The sequence below is a fragment of the Symphalangus syndactylus genome, chromosome 8 (assembly GCF_028878055.3).
Source record: "Symphalangus syndactylus isolate Jambi chromosome 8, NHGRI_mSymSyn1-v2.1_pri, whole genome shotgun sequence".
Lineage (NCBI taxonomy): Eukaryota > Metazoa > Chordata > Mammalia > Primates > Hylobatidae > Symphalangus > Symphalangus syndactylus.
The window spans coordinates 44,458,622-44,483,565 of NC_072430.2; the positions used below are offsets into that span (position 1 = coordinate 44,458,622).

At 42.9% G+C, this 24,944-nt stretch overlaps 1 protein-coding gene across 18 annotated transcripts in view; it reads right to left on the reverse strand.

The window, feature by feature from the left end:
* Positions 1 to 24,944, reverse strand: part of RGS6 (regulator of G protein signaling 6) — a 640,138-nt gene that overhangs the window by 51,626 nt on the left and 563,568 nt on the right. For 11 of the 18 annotated variants that reach the window (XM_055288923.2, XM_055288918.2, XM_055288914.2 and 8 more), the window contains exons 13-14: positions 19,580 to 19,690; positions 4,516 to 4,641 (exon numbers count right to left, since the gene is read on the reverse strand). The exons of 1 other annotated variant lie outside the window; for it this stretch is intronic. In XM_055288923.2, the coding sequence (XP_055144898.1) occupies positions 4,516 to 4,641; positions 19,580 to 19,690 (237 nt within the window). The remainder of the gene's footprint in view (positions 1 to 4,515; positions 4,642 to 19,579; positions 19,691 to 24,944) is intronic. 6 more of the 18 variants (XM_055288922.2, XM_055288927.2, XM_055288926.2 and 3 more) reach the window with 1 other exon arrangement.

A 24,944-nucleotide genomic window follows, 5' to 3' on the forward strand; every position in this document is an offset into this window, starting at 1 on the left:
CGAGGGCAGCGGCAGGGAGTGAAATGCCAGCAGCTGCATCAAATCCATCCATCCTGCACTAAGCCTCCATGGCTTGCAGCAGAAGGGCCATTGTGACTGGCAGGCCACAAGGACTAATATCTGGGAGACCACCTGTCCTGCCCCGCCCCTGGTCTCTGCCAATTGTCATAGCTGCAGTGGGGAGGCAGCCCCTGTGCGGGCATTTGATCCGTGTCCATGACTTAGAAATGCTGGTGGGGAAACTAGCTTTTAGAGCAAGGCAGCCTGGGCTCAGATACCACTGGGGTGAAGCAGTGGAGAACGGGCTGGAGGACCATCCAGGAGCTGCCCCAGTGGGAGCCTCCTTTCTCCCTAGAGGCTTTCAAGGAAGAGTATTTTCTCAAGGCTGGCTGGGTAAGACAAACCATTTGGCCCTTGATCATTCTCCATCCTACCAGGAGGTCTGTGCAGGCCCTCAGTCACCAGTTTACATATCTTTTCATAAACTAGAATTTTCAGGGGTTAGAAAATACAGCTTTTGGTTCGTTTCCAGAGAAAAAGCAAACTCCAGGAGAGAAGAAAGTGTTTCTGTGCCCTCTGCTGGTCAACCGGAGATGTAGGCAGCAGGGCTTAAACTTGGTTTAGTTCCCGGTGGGGCTGAAATTCCGGGGTGCCTACGTTAGTAACCACCCCCAGCACCACTGCCGCTGAGTTCTGTTCACTGGGCAGTGACTGAAACACTGCAGATGGTTGTGGTGTCGTGGGAGTCACCTCTGTTCCTACTAATCATGGGTTTGGTAAGTGGTGGATCACGCTGGGCCCTAGTGAACCTTCGGAGGTCTTCCTAGAACTCAGGGCAACTGCCAGAGACAAGAGCCCTCGAGATGAACCTGGCACCCCACTGTGTCCTCTTTTAATTGCTTCTCCCTTCAGCCGACACTGTGTGGAACTCGGATCATCAATCTGGAGGTTAGAAGAACAACTACCTTCTCTCAGGAGATGTTACAGCTCATAAAAAATGTACGGGGGACACTCTGCTGTGGGTTTTGATATTTAACTCATTCTCTGTTGTGCAGCAGAGGGTGTCAAGCCAGGGAGGACAAAGATTTGTGTAGGGGAGATGTAGGCGAGGGAGCAAAGATGGGAAGGAGTGACTGTCATTATTCTGGGAAAATGCACAAAGCAGGAAGAAGGATGAGGCCAAGAAACCGAGCAGAGCTCCCTGCATCAGAGCTGTGAGGCCCCTGCCTTGTGGACAGAAGCCATGTGCATTCCTGAGGCACTCAACAAACAGCTGTCTGTGGGTCCACTCAGTGCAAAGGGAGCCTGCACTCAGCTCAGGTGGGTCAGAAAAGGAGAAAAAGCGGTAGACCCTGCCACAGAGAGCTCACAGCTTCAGCAAAATGCGCTGCTGGTCATACCCCACCCAGTCCACAGAGATGATGCTCCCACCCTCATCTCACAGACCCACCCAGAGGAAACTGATCAAAGGGGATGTCAACTTCTATTACGTCATCATAGAAATCATTCCTTAAAGGACCCAGGGTGACACTTTGGGGCTCCTCCATTCCACATTCTGAAGCTCTGATACAAATTCAGCCGCTTGGCTACTTAACTGGCACCCCGTGGGTTGTGCAAGAATGTTATGATCTAAGCAGCCCTTTCACTGGAGAGATGAGAGGGAGCACCTGTAATTTACCCAGGTGAGTTCTGGTCAGGCTTTTTCCTGCCATGCTCTAATGCCAGTGGCCTGGGGCCCTCACCAATCCTGCAGAGAAGGGACGACTCCAGCACGGCCAACATGACAGGTTGGCAGGATCCTTAAGTTGAGCCATATTGCACAACTCCCAGAGGCCTCCATGGCATGAGCCACAGTGGAGGTGCATCTGTACAGCCATGCCTGGCCACCCTGCTATTTACTCAGTCAGCTCTGAATCCACCAGCCCTGTGCCACGGTTGGTGCTAAGCTGATATCTGCAGCTGAAGGAATGAACACAATGGAATGGGGAAAAGGCTGCCCTGTGGTGGGTGACTGAAGAGTTCTACAGTTATGTGATTTACAGCTGAGCTTCTCTCTCACCCACCATGTATCCAGTTATGCTGAATATCATCAAAAGGAATTTGGGCATCCAGAGAGGATTTTCGAGGCTCTTGGCTATCCTTTTCCTCCCTGCTATTCTATTTTCCTTACTCCCTTTCCTGTCATGGAGCAGAGGTGACCCTCTGAAGTCTGGATTTCTGCATGCTGGGGGTGTGGCTTAAGCTCTGGCACATGAACACATGCTCACATGCTCACATGCATGCTTTCACCCAAGATTAAATGTAGCCCTCCTGGCATGGGGAAAGGAGCTGGCAGAGGCACAGGAGGTGATGGCAGGAAGAAGCACTGAACACCTGCCAGGGACGCACTCCTTGGTGCACTCTGGGCTTTAAGTGTGATGCATAATTTGTGAAACTAGTCTGAACTGATATGTGGTTCTGGCTACACTCAGGACTTTCTAGAATGAATGCTCTGACCAGGCAAGGTGGCAGTTGAGCCCGTGGATGCTCCTGGGACCTTCACAATGACCAAACTCTGGGTCATTCTTCAAGCTCTCTGCAACAATGCAGGCAGCAGAGGGTCCTGAGGCTAAATGGGCTTAAAGGTAGTTAGGTAAAAGGGGCCTCTATACCGCTCCATCTTGGAGACCCAAGGGGAACAGGTAAGAAAGGAAGATGAGAAGGACTCCCGGGGTGGCTCATAGGGACCAAGGAGGGGGTGGAAACTGGGACTGAGCTGGCTACACAGAGAGGCCACCTGGGTCCATCAAGCTGGCCACAGAGAGCCTTCCTTCCTATACTGGGAGGCTAGTCTGAGTACCACCCTAGTGAAGAGTATTAGAAGTCAAGCTTTCTGTTACAAATACTTCATGAAGCATTGAAGTGAAGCTCTGAGATATGTTTGGAATCATGCTTCAGCACAAGGAAAGGCTCTTGTATAATCACCCAAAATAAGATACTCAACCCTGTCTGGTTTATAACAGACATGTGGATGCCTAGAACAGCATGCTCCGTACAGCTAGTTGGCATCTATGTGTCCTGCCAGGACCTTATGGAGTGGGAGTGTCCCACGGCCACCCCTTTCCTCATTTGGTCCTCCAGCTTGGAATATTCTCTCTCCTTCTTCTTTGTCTGCTATTATCCTGTGTATTCTTCAAAGTCCAGCTTATGATTTAACTACTTCAGCTTTGATTCTTCTCCTTTAAATGCTTTCAAAACGGTTCTTAGAGTTTACACTCATTTATAGACCATTCAATGATTTAATCATTTCTTGTGTTTTTTCCTCAAGGACCTACAAGGTCGTTACAGGCAAAGATCACATATCTTGACTTGCGTCTCTCAGCAGACTCTCACAGGGCTTGATACAGCACAGGTGTAGCATAAACATCACTTGATTTACGTATGGGACCGATGGTCTCAACTTCAAATAAGTGCATGGATGTTGCACCTTAACTTTGGAGGGGCAGTCCTTTGCCCACAATACATGCTCTGAGTTTTTAAAGTAATACAATATTTAAACATTATTAAGACATCTTTAAAGAAAACAGCACTGGAAGATGGGTGTTACTCTACTATATAAACCAGAACCTGGTACAAAGAAAAAAGAAAGAGCGATTCCATCTTACCCATTAAAAAGTCACCAGTTTGCTAAGATCACTAGATAAGTCTCAGATAAGTCACATTTTCTGCAGATTTCTGATTCTTCATCTAATACCATAAAAGTATAAATAAATAAGTTCCCAAATTTTTCATGACCAAGGAGACTTTTTCTTTTAATTCACCCCCTTTTCTTCCTCTCACATTGGACCCGAGGTTTTGAATATCTTATTTTTTCTCCTTTTAAACAGTAATTATTAATACATTTCCCTCATCAAGTATTAATTATAGACCAATAGGAACAATCAGGTGTTCTCACTGGCGTCAGATGATCAGAGCAACCACTATTTGGAGTTGACAGAAGTCAACTAAAAGAAAAAAGCATGTTTTTATTAGCTGCTACTGTTACGTAGCTGCTACAGTTACATCACCGGTTACTGAGTGATATTTACGTTGCTCTTTGAAATTCTGAAATGAGCCCACTGACTCCTCCCTCTTCCGTTTAGCTTCTCAGATATTCAGGACCCCAGACTGGGAAGTTTTGAGGAGAGAGCCTCTGAGATGCCTCTCCACTCTGAAGCTCCCTGGTTCTATGGCTGTACTTAATGAATGATGTTGTCAAATCCGTTTGACTAATTATTATTGAAGACTTATTTCCTATTAGTTGCACAAAGGTCATATAGACTTGAACTGAAACATGCTGGTGTTAGTAGGTGCTATTATGGTGGTGACAGAGTTGCATATTTTAATTTGTTCTTCTCCATTTCAACCTCAGCCAGATTAGCTGGCATTTGAATTTGAACCCTGATAATGTTTAAATGAGAAAGAGAGATGGAGAGATTGATTATGCAAATTTCTTCACACACATTCTGCACACAGCTCAAACTTTGAGAGATTTACCTGAGGTTTTCTGAACTGAATTCGGACTCCAGGAATCGTAGAAACTGGTCCCGCCCCACCTGGTCCTTCAATATCTCATCGAAAGAGAAGCCCCATCTTTTTACTCGCTGTTGGCTGGGCTCTTTGCTTTGGGGTGAAGGAAGAAGGTTTAAAGAAGATTAGTACCAGAGAAAAGCTTGTGTCATATTCTCTTCAGTGACTCAGATCTGTTTTTCAGTCACTCACCAAAGGGAAACATCTCATATTTAAGGGGCAGATTCTACAAAAGCTGCACAAATTCCAAATGCAGACTTTGGTACACCAACAGTAACCAATGATGAACAGTTTCTTTAAGGAGGCATGTTAAGTGATGGTCGCCGGCACGCCCTTCAGATGGCTGCTGTCTACCATGCCATTGATTAAGCTCCCTGGACCATTCCTATCAATGATGGGCTCAACTTTTGACTCTGTAATTTTTTCACTAGTACTATAACCCAGGATGCTTCATGGACCCAATCTTTCATCAAAACACATTACCCTCCACCTCCCACCCCTTCCTCAATCCTCAGGGGAGAAATTAGGGTACTGTTTCAAGCCAAGTGATGTACAACTGGTCAGAAATGTATTGACACATCCAGAGTAAAGCATATTCTCGTTAGAAGCAGAATGTTACATGTATTTATTGATTTAACAACCATGTACAGTGCTTACCGTGTGCTAGACACTGTCTCAAGCATTTTCCATCTGTTAACTCACCGAGTCCTCACAACTACCCTGAAAAATGTACTAGTATGGTTCCCATTTTCCTGATAGGGAAAGTGAGGTCTCATGGTAGTTTGCCTAAGAATACACAGCTAGGAAGTAATGAAGTCAAGAATCAAATCTAGACAGCAAGGCTCCAGAGGGCATCCAGTTCCTTTTTTTTTTCTTGAGATGGAGTCTCACTCTGTCGCCCAGGCTGGAGTGCAGTAGCGTGATTGTGGCTCACTGCAACCTCTGCCCCCCAGGTTCAAGCAATTCTCCTGCCTCAGCCTCCCGAGTAGCGGGGACTACAGGTGCGTACCACCACGCCTGGCTAATTTTTTTTGTATTTTTAGTAGAGACAGGGTTTCCCCATGTTAGCCAGGATGGTTTCAATCTCCTGACCTCGTGATCTGCCCACCTCAGCCTCCCAAAATGCTGGGATTACAGGTGCGAGCCACTGCACCTGGCCCCAGTTCTTAATTCTGCCATGCTGCATAGCTCATCTTTGCTATGCTGTCTCACATTCAGACTAAAGAACGGGCATTGGTCTAATTCTTCTGGTGTTGGGCGATAAGAGTATTTCCTTCAGCTTCTGTTTTTCCATTTAAAGTTCACTTGCTGTAATTATTTCCTTGGCCCTTTAAACAGCAATAAGGTCCTAAGTCACAAGTCACATGCTACAACTCTTCCCTATTCAAGGTGTGGTCTGTGAACCAGAAGAAGAACCATAGGCCCCACCTGCACCTGCTAAAACAGAACCTACAGTTCAACAGGAACCCTAGGTGATTTATGTCCACATTACAAATTGGGAAACATTGGTCTAGCAATACTCATTTTTCCTCTTTTAAAAAATAGATGCATATATTTTATTATTTCCAACAGACGGTAAGAGATTAAATCATGTTTCCTCTTATTATGGAGCTGACATATTCTCAATACTTGGAAAATTACACTTAGCAAAAAAAAAAAAAAAAAAAGGAGAGAGCTTGTGTGCAGGGAAAGCTCGGGAAAGCAAATAACTGTAGACTGGCGCTATCCAGTATAATTTCCTGTGATGATGAAAATATTCTATAACTGTGCTCTCCAATATGGCAGCCACTAGCCCCATGTGGCCATTGGGCAGTTGAAAACTGGCTAGTGTGACTGACGAACTGAATTTTAAGTTTCATTTAATTTTAAATAATTCAAATTTAAATTTAAATAGCTACACGTGGCTAGTGGCTACTATATTGGCATGCATCTCTAGACATACTCCATCCAAACCCAACTACTTCTGCAGCAACACACATAATCAGCAACAGCAATATCTTCTAATTACAATGATGATGACCAATAGACCATGAGCTCGGGGGTCAGGGAGCCTCTGGCTTGCAACTCTGCATTTCCAGGCATAGTCCAATAGGGTCATGGTGGTAGACTAACCCCATCAGGTCAAACAATAGGGGATTCTATGAAAGATCTCTTCCAAAGCACCAGGCTAGGCCTTTCACAACAAGACATGAAGACAAATCTTGGATTCTCTCAAACGCAAGCCACAGACCTAATCAAACTCAATAACTTTCAAGGGAACCAAAAATACTGTTTGTGGAAGAATTCCCCTGGGGTTGAGGCTGGCAGTAAATTTAAGCCCCAGAGACTGCAGGACATTGTCTCTTTCTGCCAAGGTCATGCTATGACCAAGGATGGACCCAACCATTTACTCTTTACCAGGGGAGGATTCAGGGTTCTCCAGGGATGGTACTAGTGGCAGCTGTACCTCGACTGAGGGCTGTGCCCATAGTAGCAGCTGTAGAAATTCACTCAGACTTTGTAGTGACTGCCTCATGGATGCACACCCACCACCAGTGTCACCCCTTTCTGGTACCCAAGTGGTGAGTCCACATTCATTCCACCAGATTCCTTGGTGGTGGCAAGAGTGAGAGAAGGGCAATTTTTGGAGTGGGCCAGAAATCTTGGAGGGGGGGTCACTGTAGATGTAGAATCAGAGGGAGGCTTAGAAGTTGGGGGTATCTGGAAAATTGCAAGGTCACAGTTCAGCAGAAATAAGTGGGTCTAGAGAGATAGGATACCCTGGCATATTAGTTTCTTAGGATTGCCATAACAAGGGACTAACAAACTGGGTGGCTTAAAACAGCAGAAATTTATTCTCTCACAGTTCTGGAGCCTACAAGTCCAAAATCAAGGTGTTGACGGGGCCATGCTCTATTGGACGGCTTTAGGGGAGAACCAGGTCCATGACTTTTCCTTAACTTCTGATGTTGGCATTCTTCAGCTTGCAGATGCATCACTGCACTCTCTCCTCCTGTGTTTCTGTGTCTCCACATGGTGTTTGCTCTGTATGTGTCTATGTCTCTGCTTTCTCTTCTCTTTTTTTTTTTTGAGATGGAGTCTCACTCTGTTGCCCAGGCTGGAGTGCAGTGGCGTGATCTCGGCTCACTGCAATCTCCAGCTCCTGGGTTCACACCATTCTCCTGCCTCAGCCTCCCAAGTAGCTGGGACTACAGGCACCTGCCACCATGCCCGGCTAATTTTTTTGTATTTTTTTTTTTTTTTAAATAGAGATGGGGTTTCACCGTGTTAGCCAGGATGGTCTCGATCTCCTGACCTTGTGATCCACCCACCTCGGCCTCCCAAAGTGCTGGGATTACAGGCATGAGCCACTGCGCCCGGCCTGCTTTCTCTTCTTATAAAGTCATCAGTCATATTGGATTAGGGGCCCACCCTATTCAAGTATGACCTCATCTTAACTAACTGCATCTGCAACAACTCTATTTCCAAATAAGTCAGATTCTGAGGTTCTGGGAAAGACATGAATTTTTAGATGATACAATGTAACCATGTATACTTGGCTTCCCTCAACTATCCATTATTCACAGTTGTATTTCTACAACTGGATGATCCACATTTCTTCCTTGTTTTCCTAGTACGATTTCACTATTGGGAGTCTGTTCTATTAAAAGCTTCCTGGATACAACTTCCCTATACATATCTCTTCTGTATCACTTGAGTATTCCCAATATCATCCACTTTAAGGTTTAAGAAAAGACTTGAACATTTTGCTACCACTGAATGGTCTCTTGTGGTTATAAAGTAATTCTGCAAATTAAAATATCTTTCAACATCCATCTCCAGGTGAGTGGTACAATAACTGTCCCTCAGCCAAATTCAAGCAAACAATCCACAGAGGCACAGCCTCTTTACATCCATTGTGTAGCGATATTTCCTTGGGACATATTCTCTAGTAGAGTTTTATGTCAGCATTTGGGTTTTCAAGAGTTTATATGACATTGTCTTTCCAGCTATTTTTTTTTTTTTTTTTTTAGCTCTTTGAGGTCAGGGACCATATCTCATGTGTCTTTGTACTGAGCATAGGACTTTTCACACGGCAAGTGTTCAGCACTAAAATAAAATCAGTTTAGAAATATGCATAGTGATGTGCGTGAAGTGTCCTTATCCTGACAGTGTTTTCTAATCGCTAGCTGGATGCCTTTTTCTAACTCTTATTTGTCCTCTGTGCCTCGTCATTCTTACCAAGTTCCTGCCTCCCACTGGACAGCCCAAACCAACACACAGCAAAGCTCTCCAAGGATATCTGTCTTTCATTCCTTCTGATCCCCCAGCTAGAGATGGAGGAAAGCTACCAAATTGAGGACAAGAAAGCCATATTCAAAGGAAGCAATTGTCTATATCAACGCTTATTTCTGCAGGAGCTTCATAGTGCTAGGCATGGTGTAAGGAGCTTTCCTTACAGTGCCCTATTTGAATCTTCATATAAGCCAGGGAGGCTGACATTGTATTTAAACATCCAGAGTTCAAAAGAGGTCAGATTGTTCAAGGTCACATAGCTGGTAGGTGGCAGCCTGGACCTGGATCCCAGGACTGCCTGTCTCCAAAGCCTATTCTTTTTTTCCACTCTGTTACCTTACCTTCTACTACATTTGCCTCATTCAGTATCTAAACTAAGACTTGGGGAAGATATGAGCTATCTTCAAAACACTTAAGAATTATGTTAAGGACTAAATGTTTGTGTCCCTCTCCAAATTAATACATTGAAATCTTGATCCACAATGTGATCGTATTAGGAGGCAGGGTATTTGGGAGGTGATTAGGTCATGAGTGGGATTAGTACTCTCTAAGAGACCAGAGAGAGCTCCCTTTTCCTTCTGTCATGTGAAGACACAGCAGGAAGACAGTCATCTATGAACTAGAAAGCAGATTCTTACCAGATATTGAATTTGCCAGCACCCTGATCTTGGACTTCCTAGCTCCAGAACTGTAAGAAATAATTTCTGTTGTTTATAAGCCACACAGTCTATAGTATTTTTGTAATAGCAGTCCTAACAGACGAAGACAGAAGTTCGTACTGTGAGTGGGATGCTGCTGTAATGGCAACTAAAAATGTGAACGTGGCTTACAGTGTAATGAATAGAAGCTGGAAGGGTCTTGAGATATATGTTAGCAAAAGCCTAAACTGGCTGGGTGCAGTGGCTCACGCCTGTAATCCTAGCACTTTGTGAGGCCAATGCAGGCGGATCACAAGGTCAGGAGTTTGAGACCAGCCTGGACAACATGGCAAAACTCCGTCTCTACTAAAAATACAAAAAAAAAAAAAAAAAATTAGCTGGGCGTGGTGGTGGGCACCTGTAATTCCCAGCTACCCGGGAGGCTCAGGTGGGAGAATTGCTTGAACCCAGGAGGCGGAGGTTGCAGTGAGCCAAGATCCCGAAACTGCACTCCAGCCTGGGTGACACAGTGAGACTCCATCTTAAGGAAAGGAAAGGAAAGGAAAGGAAAGGAAAGGAAAGGAAAGGAAAGGAAAGGAAAGGAAAGGAAAGGAAAGGAAAGGAAAAGGAAGGAAAGGAGAGGGGAGGGCAGAGGAAGGGAGGGGAGGGGAGGGCAGAGGAAGGGAGGGGAGGGGAGGGGAGGGGAGGGGAGGGGAGGGGAGAGGAACCTAAACTGCTGTAACCAGGCCTTTAAAGGATATTCTGGTGAGGGCTCAGAAAGTAAAGAGGAGAGCTATAAAGAAAGCCTCAATCTTCCTAGATAATACCTAAATAATCCTGAACAGAATATTGGTAGAAATATAGATGGTAAAGGCCATTCTGATGAGTTTTAGACATAAATGAGACATATATCAACAGAAACTGGAGAAAAGTTGATCCTTGTTATAAAGTGGCAAAGAATTTGGCTGAATTTTATTTGGTTCTAGTATTTTGTGAAAGGTAAAACTTGCAAGCAATGAAATTAAATATTTAGCTGAGGAAATTTCTGAGCAATGTGTTGAAAGTGCAGGTTGGCTCTTCCTGACTACTTATAGTAAAACGTGACTTAAAGACAGAATTGTTAAGCACAAAAAGAAACCAGAACCTGAAGATCTGAAAAATTCTTTGTCGATTCATATTGCAAAAAATGAGACCACTAATAGTGTGGCCAAGTGACTGTTTGATAAGTATATTAGTATGGATGAGTCATCTCAGCAGAATCCAGGAACTATTCTTCAAGACAATGGAAGAATTACTCAAAAGCAATTCAGAGTTCATCAGGGCTGCCACTTGCACCACAGGCCCAGAGTCCAAGGGACATGTGGTGGGAGAGCAGAACAGTTTTAAAGGATCAAATCATCTCTTCAATTTAGGTAGATCAGGATGCTCCTGCCCAGTGACTTGGGATGGGGTCCCCACAGAAAGCTGCAATATGGGCTGCACCCAGCAGAGCCATGGTGGACTGGGCTGCCTAGAAGAGCTGCAGGTGAGGAACCCCAGCCTGGGAAAGCCATAGGGACCCCAGGAGAAAGCTGCTGTAGGGCCATCCCACCAAGCTGTGGGGATGATGCTGCCACCCAAATGGGCCTGGAAGACAGAGCATCAGCCCAGGAAAGCCATGGGTGTATGACTCCAGCCCAGGAGAGCTATGGAGGTGGGGTTGCTGCCCCAGTGGGTCTAAAAGACAGAGCACTGAGCCAAAGAGAATTATTCCTAGAGCCTTAAGGTTTAATGTTTTTTGCCCTGTTACATTTTGGACTTACTTGGAACCCATTACCCCTTTCTTCTTTCCTATTTCTCTGTCTCTCTCTCTCTCTTTTTGAATGAAAATGTCTATCCTATACCTCTCCCACCATTGTAGTTTGGAAGCACAAAACTTGTTTAGTTTCACAGGTTCACAGCTGGAGAAGAATTTGCCTCAGGATGAATGGTATCTTTAATCTCATTCATATCTGATTTAGATGATATTTAGATAAGACTTTGGACTTTAGAATTGGTGCCAGAACAAGTTAAGACTTTGGGGACTACTGAGATGGAATGAATGTATTTTGCATGCAAGAGGACACACATTCTGGGGATCTTGAGGTAGAATGTTGTGGACGGAATGTCTGTGTTCCCCTTCAAATTTACATGTTGAAATCCTGACCCCCAATGTGATGGTTTTGGGAGGTGAAGCCTTTGGGAGGTAATTAGGTCATGTGGAGCGGGATTAGTGTCCTCATAAAAGGACACCCCAGAACTCTCTTGCCTTTCCGCCATGTGAGGACCCAGCCATTTATGAACCAGGAAGGAGGCCCTCACCAGACACCCAATCTGTGGCATCTCGACCTTGAACTTCCCAGCCTCCAGAACTGTGAAAAAAAAATTTCTATTGTTTTTAAGCCACATAGTATATGGCATTTTTGCTTTAGCAGCCTGAACAGACTAAGACAAGTTATTAGAAAAATTATGAAATAAGGCAGGTCCTTAAAAAGAAAATAATCCAATGTCCCCATCTCAGAGCCAAGGCTACTAAAGAAACAATCATAATTTTATTTAATGTCTCAAGAACAACCTGAGGGTCCTGAATACTCCAGTGAAGAGTGGTCCAGTTACTTCTTTTTATTTTCTTTTCTTGAGATGGAGTCTTACCTTGTTGCCCAGGCTGGAGTGCAATGGCACGATCTCAGCTCACTGCAGACTCCGCCTCCCAGGTTCAAACTATTCTCCTGCCTCAGCCTCCCAAGTAGCTGGGATTACAGCTGCCTGCCACCATGTCCAGCTAATTTTTGTATTTTTACTAGAGATGATGTTTCACCATGCTGGCCAGGCTGGTCTCAAACTCCTGACCTCGTGATCTGCTTGCCTTGGCCTTCCAAAGTGCTGGGATTACAGGCATAAGCCACCGCGCCTGGCCCAGTTATTTACGCTGTGTAACAAACCATCCTAAAATCCAGGGGCTTAAAAAAGCAATTTGTTAGTCTCTTTCACTCTCCTATGGGTTGACTAGGCTCCACTGGGTGGTTCTCACTTGGGGCTCACATGGTTGTAGTTGGATGGCAGCTGGAGGTAGGGTCATTTGGAGATTTGACTGGGCTGTGCATCCAGGAGGGCTCATCACCTAACAGCTGATGCTAGCTGCTGACCAGGAGCTCAGCTGAGGCTGTTGACCAGACTGTCTGCACATGGCCTCTCCAATGGCTTGGGCTTCTCCAAGCATGGCAGATGGATTCCAAGAAGGAATGTCTCAAGAGCAAATATTTCAAACGACCAAAGTGGAAGCCACCACAGGGGTTCTGGGTTACTGGTTCTCAAATAGTTTGAGAGAGGGAAAAAGGTGCTCCCTCTCTCTTCATCTGGCCTTGGTCTTGGTGTCCTACTTGATGCAAAGCGGGGAGGCACCAATGGGGCCATATTTGGAGATTCACCACCACAAGAAAGGAGCTTGACTAATATCCTGGATTAATAGTTCTGTCAAACTCGCTGTGCATGGGCAGCTCAGGGATGATCTCTGCCTCTCAGCAGGTCAGGTTGGCTGGGAGTGAATGCCTGTGGCCAAGCTGGACAAGCCAGGTTCCTTGCAGCTCTTTGCTCATGTGCCTGATACCCAGCAGAGAGGGAGAGCTAAACCGAAGTCATGCGGAGAGAGCAAATCACAAACCACATTCTGCTGACAACACCAGGTTTCATTAGACTCCAGCATCTAGTTAGTGGCACCACCAGAAATACTTTACATACGCATCCCTGGGACACTCTCCTGGTGGTTTTCAGATGACATAAAGAATTATGTCATCTGGCAACTTTTGGCCGACTTCTCCTCAATGAGAAGCCCTGGCAATCACTATTTTCTTTAATTAAACTTTACTTCTCAGAATTTACTCTTTTTCTTTAGGGGTCTTGTTCTGTCACCCAGGCGGTAGTGGTGTGGTGCGATCACAGCTCACTACGTTGCATAAACTTGAGGTGTAGTTTGCCCATCCTTTAAAACAGTTGCCTTTTTTCCCCTCTGAATATAATTTTCTTATCCTTGGACTTCCAGATCGAATAGCTTGTCTGAGAAGGAGAAAGAATTAAAGCACAATTTTCTGCTATTTATTGTATATCCTATGTCATCTTGTCCATGATTCTATTCAACTGCTATGGCCATCCTCCATTTGGCTGTCTGTAACCTCCCCACAGCAGACACAGTATATTCTCCACCTTGCAGAATTTAGACATTGTTGATGACATCCTTGGCCCTGGAAATAATAACGAGCCTGCCTGGATCCCTTCACCCAGCCCAGTGAAGTCCAAAGCCCACCTGAGATTGGTATGAATTCCTAAGGGAGTCCTGCATTCTCACTGTCTCTCCTTTCCCACAAACCTTCACCCACACCCACCAAACCCCTCCTCTCATGAAGTGTTGGGGAGGGTGGGGGCCTTACAGGAATTTGAGGGTCTTGAAAAGTGGGTACATATTGCACCTCCTGGCAGCCTACTATTTAAAAAACCACATATTAGACATTCCTGCTTTTGAAAAGTCCCTGGTCACCTCAATGCTAGGCATTTCCCTGGCCTTGCACAGAGACCTAGTTTTTGTTGGCCTCTGGCTTCTCTCCCTCCACTGCTTTCCCTTGCCCTTAGTTCTCCCCTCTCAGGAACAGAGAATACATTTGTCTCATTTTCTCAGCAGGACAGCACAACCCTCTCCCTTTGTTGTTTGAGTCTCTGCCAACCCCTCTGCCCTTAGGGCCTTACTTTCTGCCCCAAGTGGCTTAATGTCCTTTGCCAAGCAAGGAGGAGTTCTGGTGCCAGATGGTAAGATAGAATGTTTTATTTACCTTGCTACATTTGGTATCTTGAGAGCCCTTCTTTTTCAGAACACAGCACACAGTCGACTACTATACATATGTATTGAATTAAACTGAAACTGAGAGAAAGTGACTCAATTATTTTATTGGTCATCTTCAGCCTTCGTTTTGTGGACAGAAACCAACCCTTGGCTGAAGTGTGACGTTGGCACTGATTCCACACTCTGTTTTTTCCTAACATCACTGCCAGCAACTAAGTGGGTAGGAGTAGTCTGTTGGGAGAAGAAACAGGGCTTCGTTTTCACTTGTATCTGAACAGTTGATTCTGCCTGTAAGTGGACAGAACACTGTAGCTGTCCTAGGTTAGGCATGAAGTTCAGAGTCGAAGCTAGAACAACAGGAATAGAACGAGGGCATGAGTAGTAGGGGGCAGGTAGCACCTCCTTGGGGAAAAAGTGCTGAATAGGTTGGAATAAACCAATAGGCCATGCGACCCCGTTTTCCTAAATGATTACATACTTCTTTGCTGACTTTCAAGAACAAAAGAGGAAGTTCATTTTATCATTGTGAATTAGGTTCACACATTTGCCTCTCCTCCTTTCCCAAACACCAGTGAAACGATCAAATAAAGAATGACTTATTCATCCATCCTCCCTCCAGCCCACATGGTGCCCACTGTGCGCCAGATAGGCCTAGGCACTGAAATCATTCTATTTAGAAAGGCAACCAGGAGGAGGATGTGATATAGAACAGCTGGGGGGATGAGGTGGCCACTCTAGATTGGTGGTCACAGAAAGCCCTTCTGAGGAAGGGACACCAATGCTGAGTGAGACTTGAATGAGAAGTGAAGCTAGTATGTGAGGATCTGGGGGACAAGTGGCCAAAGAGGAGGGAACAGGCAAGATCCCGGAGCTAAGTAAAAAAAAAACAAACAAACCCCAAAACAAAAAAACTAAACATAGTATGTAGAGGCAAATAAATTTCCTATCAGCAGATGAGAGCTTTGAGAAATTTCAGAAAGGCACGAAGCAGATAGAGTGAACTTGTGACATAGCTGATTGACAGCAGCCTAAGATTCCAGTGGAGGCATCAGAGAAGAAAATAGCTCAGTGTCCCCAACAGAAGCCTTGGAAAACCCCAAGCTCTGAGCAGCAGGATTGGAAGTGGAGGCAGTGGGTGGGCATCAGACAAGGGGCATATGTAAGCAACTCAGGAACATGGAACAGGCTCCACATGGCCGAAAGGGTTTGCTAAGTTAAGGGGGATGCTTCCTGGCCAGCTTCTCATACGGAGAGTAAGGCCAGAGGATTGTGCTCCTGCCAGCACAGCACACACACAGAGAAAAAACATCTTGGGAACCAGGGAGACTTTAAAGACACACTAGCTTTCTCCCTGCCTCTCATTGGCTTTCGCAGCTCCAAGTGGGTTCCCCTAAGACCCATTAGTGGAGGGAGAAGAGTAGACTTGTTGGGGAGTACTGTGGCGAGGAAATAGAAAGACACCAGAAACTCCATCAGGGCTTGACCCACAGAGTAGAACACTTGGCTGCAGGAATGTCACACTAGGGAGGGTGGGGGTCTACCTCCCCAAGACTCCCATTGCCACCTGTCTCACTGTAAGAGAGGGACCAATCTTTTAATCTGTTCTTGGACCACATACCCAGGACCCAGAGGGGAACCTTGGCAATTGACCTATGCCCATCCATTCATACGTTCAGGTGCAGCCCTGCTCCTGTGTGAACTGCTCAGGGGAAAGCCTGCCGGGGAACTCCATGAACCAAACCAGGACTTCTTAAACTGTGGTGTGCCTCAGAATGCCTGGGGTGCTTGCTCAAGATGCAGACACCCAGAGCCACCCCAGTACACGTGTATTTTTAAAGAGGGGCAGGTGATTCTGAGGCACAGCATGGCTTAGAACCATTGGCCCATACCATCACTGAGAGCACCCTCACCAGCTACTGATAGAGTCCCAGGTCATGGCCGCACATTAGACTTTTTAAATCTCCCTAAGTGTGGGGAGATTAAAAAAAAATGTTCAGTTGTGAGAAATTCTGAGTTAATTGGCTATGTGTGAGGACCAGGCATTAGTATTTTTTAGAAACTTCCAGGTGGTTCTAATGTATGGCAGGATTGAAAGCTAAGACCTTCATTTATAAAAATGAGCAGTCTTCCAAATAGCTGGGCATACAAAAAGAATGATCTGCTCTGAGCAGTGACCAGAGGAATGAAACAATGACCAGAAATGATGATTCTCTAACGAATAACCCCGAATAAAACCAAGTGGTAGAAATAGAGAGGAGATATGAAAACATGGAAAAATATAAACTATGAAAAAAATCTATATCACATCTCCAGGGGGATTAAGATGACAAACACCAATAGAACAGAGCAGGCTACTAAGAAAAGAACAGTCCAAGAAGTATTAAGAAGTCTTGGAAATGAAAAGCGTGATTATCAACCATCCTCCCAACACTCAGTGGGAAAAGAAAAACTCTCTAAAATATAAAATCACAGAATGGACACCACTGAAAATCAAAGCAGTGATTCTGAAGAGCAATTCAGGAAATTGTATCCTTTGGATATAGAATAAAAACATTAAAAGATGGAAATTATAATACAGAAAATATAAGAGATGTAGCAACTCCATCCCAGAGGCCCAGACTTCTCAAAAAAGGATTTCCTGAAAAGTGAGGATAGAATGGAAAAAAAAGCAGCAATAATTTTTTAAAAAGAGAAAAAAAATCCTGAGTTAAAGAAAGAATTAAGTTCTTGACTTAGAAAGAAGGAACTACCTAGGGCTCATCAGAAATATTAGAAAGAAGATAAATACTATATACTAGTTAATTTTTAAATGTTCATAGAAATACAAGTTCAAAAATGTTGGTTTAAAATATATCAAGTTAACATCCCTCTAGGAAGAATGGGATTTAAAGGAGGCAAAGGTAAATTCACGATTTTATATACTTCACTCTTGTTTATTTAAATTGATGATGCTTTTAATTAACACATTTAAAAGTAAATACAACTAGAAACTAGGGTTTTTACAAAGTTAATATAAAATTTTGTTAATAAAATAAAAGTCAGGGAAGAGAAAAAGAAACCAACAAAGAATGAGATTCAGAAATATATCAGGAAAAAGATAAAATATATGGTTCAAGTAAATGCGACTGTTTTATATCCCAATATCCAAAGTAAAACATATTGCTAGAATCTGTCTAATAACCATGTGAAAAGATTCTCAAGTATATTAACAAAGAAACAAAAGAGTAAAACAAGAATTATTTTAACCTTTTGGATTTGCAAAGATAAAAAGATTGATGATGCTTGGGATGGTAAGAATATGGGGAAATGGGCACTTTTAAGCTAAGGGAATGAAAAAGATGTGTTACAGTTTTGCTCAAGAGGGATCTGGACCTATGAACTAAAATTAAAATATGCATACCATTTCTAGGAATTCTACTCCTGGAAAATTTATACTAAGGAAATAATTGAACTTGTGTAGAAAGATGTTCATGGAATCATTGTTTTTGGTGGCAAAAAAAAGGAGGACATAAATATTTATGATCCAAGGATTAGTAAAATAAATTTTACTTCACCTGTGCCAGAGGATACTATGTAGCTATTAAAAAGAGTAAGGTGGATCTATATGTGTTTACATGGAAAGACTGCCATGACATGTTGTTAATTTAAAAATTATTGAACTATATATATATATAAAATATATATATATTTGGGTATATATATTGAACCCAATTATACAAAAGGATAGAATGTCATATATGCATAAAAATCCAAAGTAATAGACACTAAATCAGATGTTCCCAAACTTGCTGAGCTCATGGTACCCTTAGCGTCTCAGTAAGTTTTTCACAGTGCCCCTGGGCCAAAAGAAATACTTAACAGTGTCATTTATTATGGCTAGGACCAATCAACTTAATATGCATTTGTATCCTAACAACTTAGTAGCTGTTTGAAGACACATAAATTGAAAATTTATTTTTCATTCTTAAATAACTACAATATGCACCTATTGGGCACTACACATTTTCTTAAATTTTGGAATTAGATTGGAACTTACCATCCCTATTTCTTATTCCATGTTAATTTTTGCGCAATTCTTGCTTTTTATCACAGTGACTGCTCCGAAAAGCCAGATGTGCAAAGATGCGTATCATCATAAGGGATGTAACGTGCTCTAATGTTGAAACTGAACCATCTTAAGCTAGTAGTTTATGCAGTATCTGGCATGTGTCAACCATCACTGTGTTTCCCTAAAAAATTAGACTATCCAGTGGTAACTCTGTGAGTTCCCCACAATGCCCAGGGTGCTCTGATCCACTCTGGGAACCACAGCATTAGACTATAAACAAAGGTTCTTTTTGAAAGGTGAAATCGGGTTGGAGGAAGAGAGCATTTTCTTCTTTATGCACATCTGGATAATTTGAACTTTTTAGAATGAGCATCTGTGACTTTTATTATTTTTATAAGATTTTTTCCATTTCAGGAAAAGCAGCCAGAAAAGGAGCAAAGGTGAAAGACAATGTGAGAGTGATAGAGACATGAAAATGGAAATAAAAATTCATCCAGCCGAGGTGCAGGGGGTACGAAGGCACACCACACTAGCTTTGTCTGTGTGTTTCCTTCTGCAATTCTGGAAGTGGTCCAAGTCCCTCTGGGCTTTGGTTCCTCTCCTTTTAAGTAAACACACTGGCTTCCCTCACAGGGAAGGAGAAACTGGCTGGAATCACTGCTAGCAGTTACTCCAGAAGAACAGAGTGACGAAATCATGATTCTGGAGCCCTCTGCCTGAGTTCCAGTCCTAACTCTGCTGTACTAGCAGTATGACCTTGGGCAAGTTCATTAACTCCTCTGTGCCTCAGTTTCCATACCTGCTGAGTGATGAGAATAGTAATGTTTACCTGTCGAGGGGATTCAGTGAGAGACACTTACTGCAGGATGTGGCCAATGCAGAATATGTGCCAGCTATTATCATTATTGTTGCTGTCTAACAGGAAAAGAAATTGGAACAACAGATTCTTTTCTTCCAGCAATCAGAACTAGGGAATGGTGAGGGACTGTCCCAGTTATCATGATATCCAAAGGGTCAGAGGGAAGCCACAAAGGATCCATGCACAAATCAAAGCTAAAAGGAGGTAGAAACTGTAAGTAGAACTCAGCCGGGAGGCTACTTGAGGGGTTTCTGTTCTAGCGATAAAAAATGTCAAATTAAGATAGCATATAAGGTAATTTCATGATCTCATGGATTTTTGTCTACATTCATCCCACTCCCAAACCTTAAAACATTTTTTACCTCATCTCTATGTCCCACAAAGCAACGTCGTCGCTGATCCAAGGGTTGGATGGTTCAGCTGGTGTTATCAAAGGGTCATATTCCATATATTGTTCCGTGTAGGCAATTAAACTGCAGGAGGGAGGCAGAGCAAAGAATGCAACTGATTTCCTTAGAAAACCCCTTTATTCTGTTTTACACAAACATTATTGCAGTCTTCACATAATTCTAAATTAAAGGAAAAAATTTATTTCTGCTCCCACTTCTGACACATCAAACTGTTTTCATTTGTCCTTATTTCCTTCTCATTATGAACATACCATTTTTGCATTGTTGCAGCCACGATATATAAATGCATTTTATGTATCTTTTCCCCACTTGACTCTTTACCTGAACCTTGGTGCATCTCTCCCTGGTTATGCTAGCCTTACTGATACTAATACACTGGTCAAACCTGTTTGTGTTCCACCCTCCCACAAAGACTGATTCTCAAGGCATCTGGAACACACAAAAGACACTACAGCTCCACCAGATTGCCAGCTCAGCATTCCCAACAGAAGGACTTTCTTATGACAAAGACTTTTAAATACCAGCAGACCACAAGGAGTAAACGTAAGCATTTTTTCCAAAAAAAGCAACTTAACTTTTCTAGTTATAATTATGATCTAATAGATATGTTGATCTTATAGATTGACATAATTTATTTTAGACTAATTTTTATTTTTATCAAAATGTATGTGAATAGTTAGAATAATAAAATAGTACCAAATGATTATATATACTGAAAAAGCAAAAGCAATTATTTTTTCCTCCCATCCCTTCTCAGAGAGGCATCTACTTTCCACCTTATGTTTTTTCTAAAAGTTACCTATATATTTCTAAATTATATGCTTTTATATCTATTCCTGATTTTTTTTTTATTTTAGACAAGAATTTATCCTTCTATTCACCAGTCCTCAACTCCCACCTTTTCTTACATGATCCTCCAAATGGATTTGTGTAACAATTTTTGTTAAATCAATGGTCAGTGTAACATTATTAAACTAGATAAAAATTGTTTGCTGTTCAGCTAAATATCATACTACTTTTTAAAGTACTTTTTAAAACAAGCAAGTGTTTTAACCTGTAAAACATCTAGCAATCATTTTTTTACATCTTAAACACATCAAATAATTGAGCAGTTCTGTCCTCTTGTTTCCCAGAGATCCTCTTTCCTGAAGTCTTTAGTCTTCTTGCTCAAAACTGGATCATTTGCTCTATGGACTTGATGGAAAATGATCTTTTTGGGACTTCCTTCGCTTCTGTGTTGAAAAGCCCATCTTTCCTGGATTCCATGTCTATCTCTTGCTTTTACTACCTGATTGTGTTGAAGCACATCCTTTAGTAGTTTCCTAATAAAGGATGCATGAGAATCCCTGCAAGTCTAAAAATGCTTTTATCTCCATACTTGACTGATAGTGCTAGACACAGAACACTAGGTGAAAAATCTCTTTCCTTTAGAATTTTGAAGGCATCACTCCACGTTTTTTTTTTTTCTGGTATACAGTGTTACTATTGAGAAGCCTGGATCCATTTTGATTCTCGTTCTTTGGTTCAGTTTCTTTTCTCTCTGTCAACTTAGAATCATCTCTTTATTGCTAGAGTGTTCTGAAATTTCATGATGGCCCTTGCTGGTTGTTGTTATTTACTATGCTGGGCACAGTGTGCAATAGATAAGAAAATATTTATCAGGAATTTTATAGTATTCATCACTAATTTTATACCCTTTGTTTCCTTTGTTTGCTTGTCCTATATTTTTTTCCAGTTCAATATTGGACATCCTGAATTGTTTGTTTTCCCTCCCATTTTTCATCTCCTTGTCTTTTTGTTAAACTCTCTTTTATTTTTTAATTTTGAGCCATTACTTTCTAAGTTTCAGAGTTCACTTTTGGTTATCATAGTGTCTAGTTCTTGTTTTATGGATGAAATATCTTCTCATTTCTCAGATAATATGAATTCTATACTTTTATTGTAAGTTTCTTCTACTTGTTGAATTATTTCGGTTCTTCCAAGTTCCTTTTTTCTGTCAGTTTATTTTGATTACAGTCTTTCACGCTCAGCCTTCCTTGAGTGTCTGGAAAATCTTTGGACATCCATTTGTGCTTAAGACTGAGGTACTGAAACCTGCTTGGCAGCTCAGTGGGTGTGTGGATGGGGCTTGTCACTGATGGTCTTCATTGTCATAGCGAAGTTTACCAGTATTTTAATGGGAGCTCCAACTGAGGGATCTGGAGTCTTTCCTCTGGGGTGTCTATTTTTCTCTAGAGCAGGCATTGGCAAGCTTTTTCTGCAGGGCCTAGATAGTAAATACTTTAGGCTTTGTGGGCCAGATGGTGTCTGTTGCCACTACTCAGCTCTACTGCTGTGGCATAAAAGCAGCCATAGACAACTTGCAAATGAATGCATGTGACTGTGTTCTAATAAAACTTTATTTGCAAAAACAGAATGGAGTATGGTTTGGCCCACAGGTTATACTTTGACAGTCTCTTGCCCGTGGGTATGTATGTCTGGCTCCTGGAGGCCTGAGAGCAGGGTCGGGGAGGGGCCGAGGGTCTGTTGGGGCTCAGAACATGATACTCTGAAGTATAGTACGTTGGCATGCTGAGTACTTTGAACTAAAGGAGAATGGAAGGGCCTCAGAAGCCAAGGCTTTCACCTTCTCTCCTGCCCCTGTCTCCCATCCCTTTTTCTCCCCTGACATAAGTCATAGAAACAAGAATTCTTTTTCCCCAAAGTGGGTCATAGAAACTAGAATGCCTCTCCCGCAAAGCAAGCCACAAAACCTAGAAAGGTCACTCTCTCCCTTCTCCCTTGAAAACCCTCATTCCAGAGAGGTCCTACCCGAGAGGTAGGAATGCTACTCAGAGAGACTAAGAAGAATCTGAACAGACAGGCCTTGCTGGGTTTCCTCCCCTCAGTCTGTTACCAGTAGATCACACCCTTTTGTCCAATCATATTTCTGCAAGGCTTCCCATTCTTCATGGAACCTAAGCACAAATACAGATAGTTTTCCCTGGGTCTTTGAGTCTTCATTAATGAAGACTTCTGTGTCATGTGAAACTCATGAAATAAATGAATTTATGCTTTTCTCTTGTTAACCTCTTTTATTATAGCAGTGTTGGCCGTAATCCTTATGGTAGATGAGGAAAGGTATGACACTTTCCATCCCTACAGGTCCCACAGTTCAGTGCGTAGAGCTTCCATTAATTCTCTTGTTTTCAGCTGGCTTCTTATGAGATCTGATGTGTCTGAGTTCTGAGCATATGTGGCTCAATTTCTCTCCAGAAAAAACTGCCCATCTGCTGCAGTGGTGGTAGGTGGGAAGGATTGTTTCCTAGTGGGGCAGGAGATCTAGGGGTGCAAAGTCTCCTGGGACAGACTTGACCCTTCCTCTGCTGTTAGCCCCATACCTCATTCCTGCCCTCCATGGTCCCTAATGCCTTCAAGAGCCAAGGCCAGGCTTTGTTGCGAAAACTGGCTTATTTTGTCACATTACTTCTGCCCCCAACATGTAGGTTAGAATATTCTTCACTCTTTCCCTATGCACTTTCTTATTAAATTTTGAAATATTTCAGGCATACAGAAAGGTATAAAAATTGTAAGGTTTTACTTTGACACCTTGTACTCACTGACCAATTAAAAAAATAAAACATTACAAATAGAGACATGGGGGCCTGTGGTTATGTTCCCCAATTACATAGACTTTGTATCTTGGACAAATGTGTTGAAATTATTAATAGTTTGTTAACCTTGTGAGTTCATGCCATTTTTGTTCCTTTAGTGACATGTTGCATTTGAGGAAAGGAGAAGATGAACATGCCTACAATATTGTCTTGGTTGCATTGAGTGACTTTATTACAATTTACTTAATCATTTCCTTTATATTAGACACAGACTTTTTCTTTTTTAATATACACAGTGCTGTGGTAGAACACCATTGTTCACGCAGATTTTTTTTCATCTTCTGGGTTATTTATTTAGAATTCATATCCATAAGCAGAATTATTTGACCAAAAGGTATGAATATTTTTATGGTATTGATCCACAATAAAATTTTTCCTTAAGCATTGCCAGCTTGTGTGTCAGCAACTTCTCCCCCAACAGCAAAGTCAGAGCCACAATTCCTACTACTGAATTGCAAAGGGCAATAATGGCCAATTAGCTTAATGCTGAACACACAGAGAAATTAGTCAGAGGCTCCATCTCATGCTACTGGAAATGTGATCCATGAACCAACTGCACTGGCATCACCTGGGAGCCTGTTGGCAATGCAAGATCTCAGGTCCCAGCCCAGGCCTCCTGAGTCAGAATCTGCATTTTAATAGGATCCCCCAGGTGATTCATATGCACATTCAAGTTTGAGAAGAACCACATCTCATTCCTCAATTTTCCGAAACATTCAGGACACAAGATGTTTTATTATCAAATCAAAATGAAGAAGCCCCTGATAATTTTGGTTTTGAAGATGGATGTAAATTTTTGGGCACCTCAGAGCCTCCTCGCTGTCCCAGGTGTTTACCATGACCCGTGGGGTAGAAGAAGCAGTGGTCCCAGTTGAAAAGCCTTGATTTGAGTTCTTGGTTGAGTCATTTAAACTGATCTTTGTCAAGTTCATCATGTTATATAACAGCCTTGTTGAGCACTCAGGACCATTGTGATAGAAAATGGGAAAGCATCTCCAAAGAATCTTGACAATCCTCTACAAATATAAAACAGACAAGCAAAACCATGGGCACACTAGAGGCACATCCTCTGTCCTATATATCTCCTGCAAGGTATGCATCTTCCCGGGGGCCAGTCTTCACCAATAAGAGCTGTATTAATTTGTTTTCATGCTGATGATAAAGACATACCCGAGACTGGGCAATTTACAAGAGAAAGAGGTTTGATGGACTTACAGTTCCATGTAGCTGGGGAGGCCTCACAATCATGGTGGGAGGCAAGGAGGAGCAAGTCATGTCTTACATGGATGGCAGCAGGCAAAGAGAGAGAGCTCGTACAGGGAAACTCCCATTTTTAAGGCCATCAGATCTCGTGAGACTTATTCACTATCATGGGAACAGCACAGGAAAGACCTGCCCCCATGATTCAATTACCTCTCACTGGGTCCCTCTCACAACACATGGGAATTCAAGATGAGATCTGGGTGGGGACACGGGCAAACCATATCAAGAGCTTTACGACATCTCAGGCAGAATGAATGTGGGCAAGGGAGCTCTAAGAAAGCACTGTGGCAGGAAGGATCAGGCTACAAGTTGGTGCTGCACTTGGGAGCCGCTTCTTAGCTACTTGGGCTGATTGAATTCTTTATAAAAGAAATGGCATTGCATGTTGAGGAATATGTTAG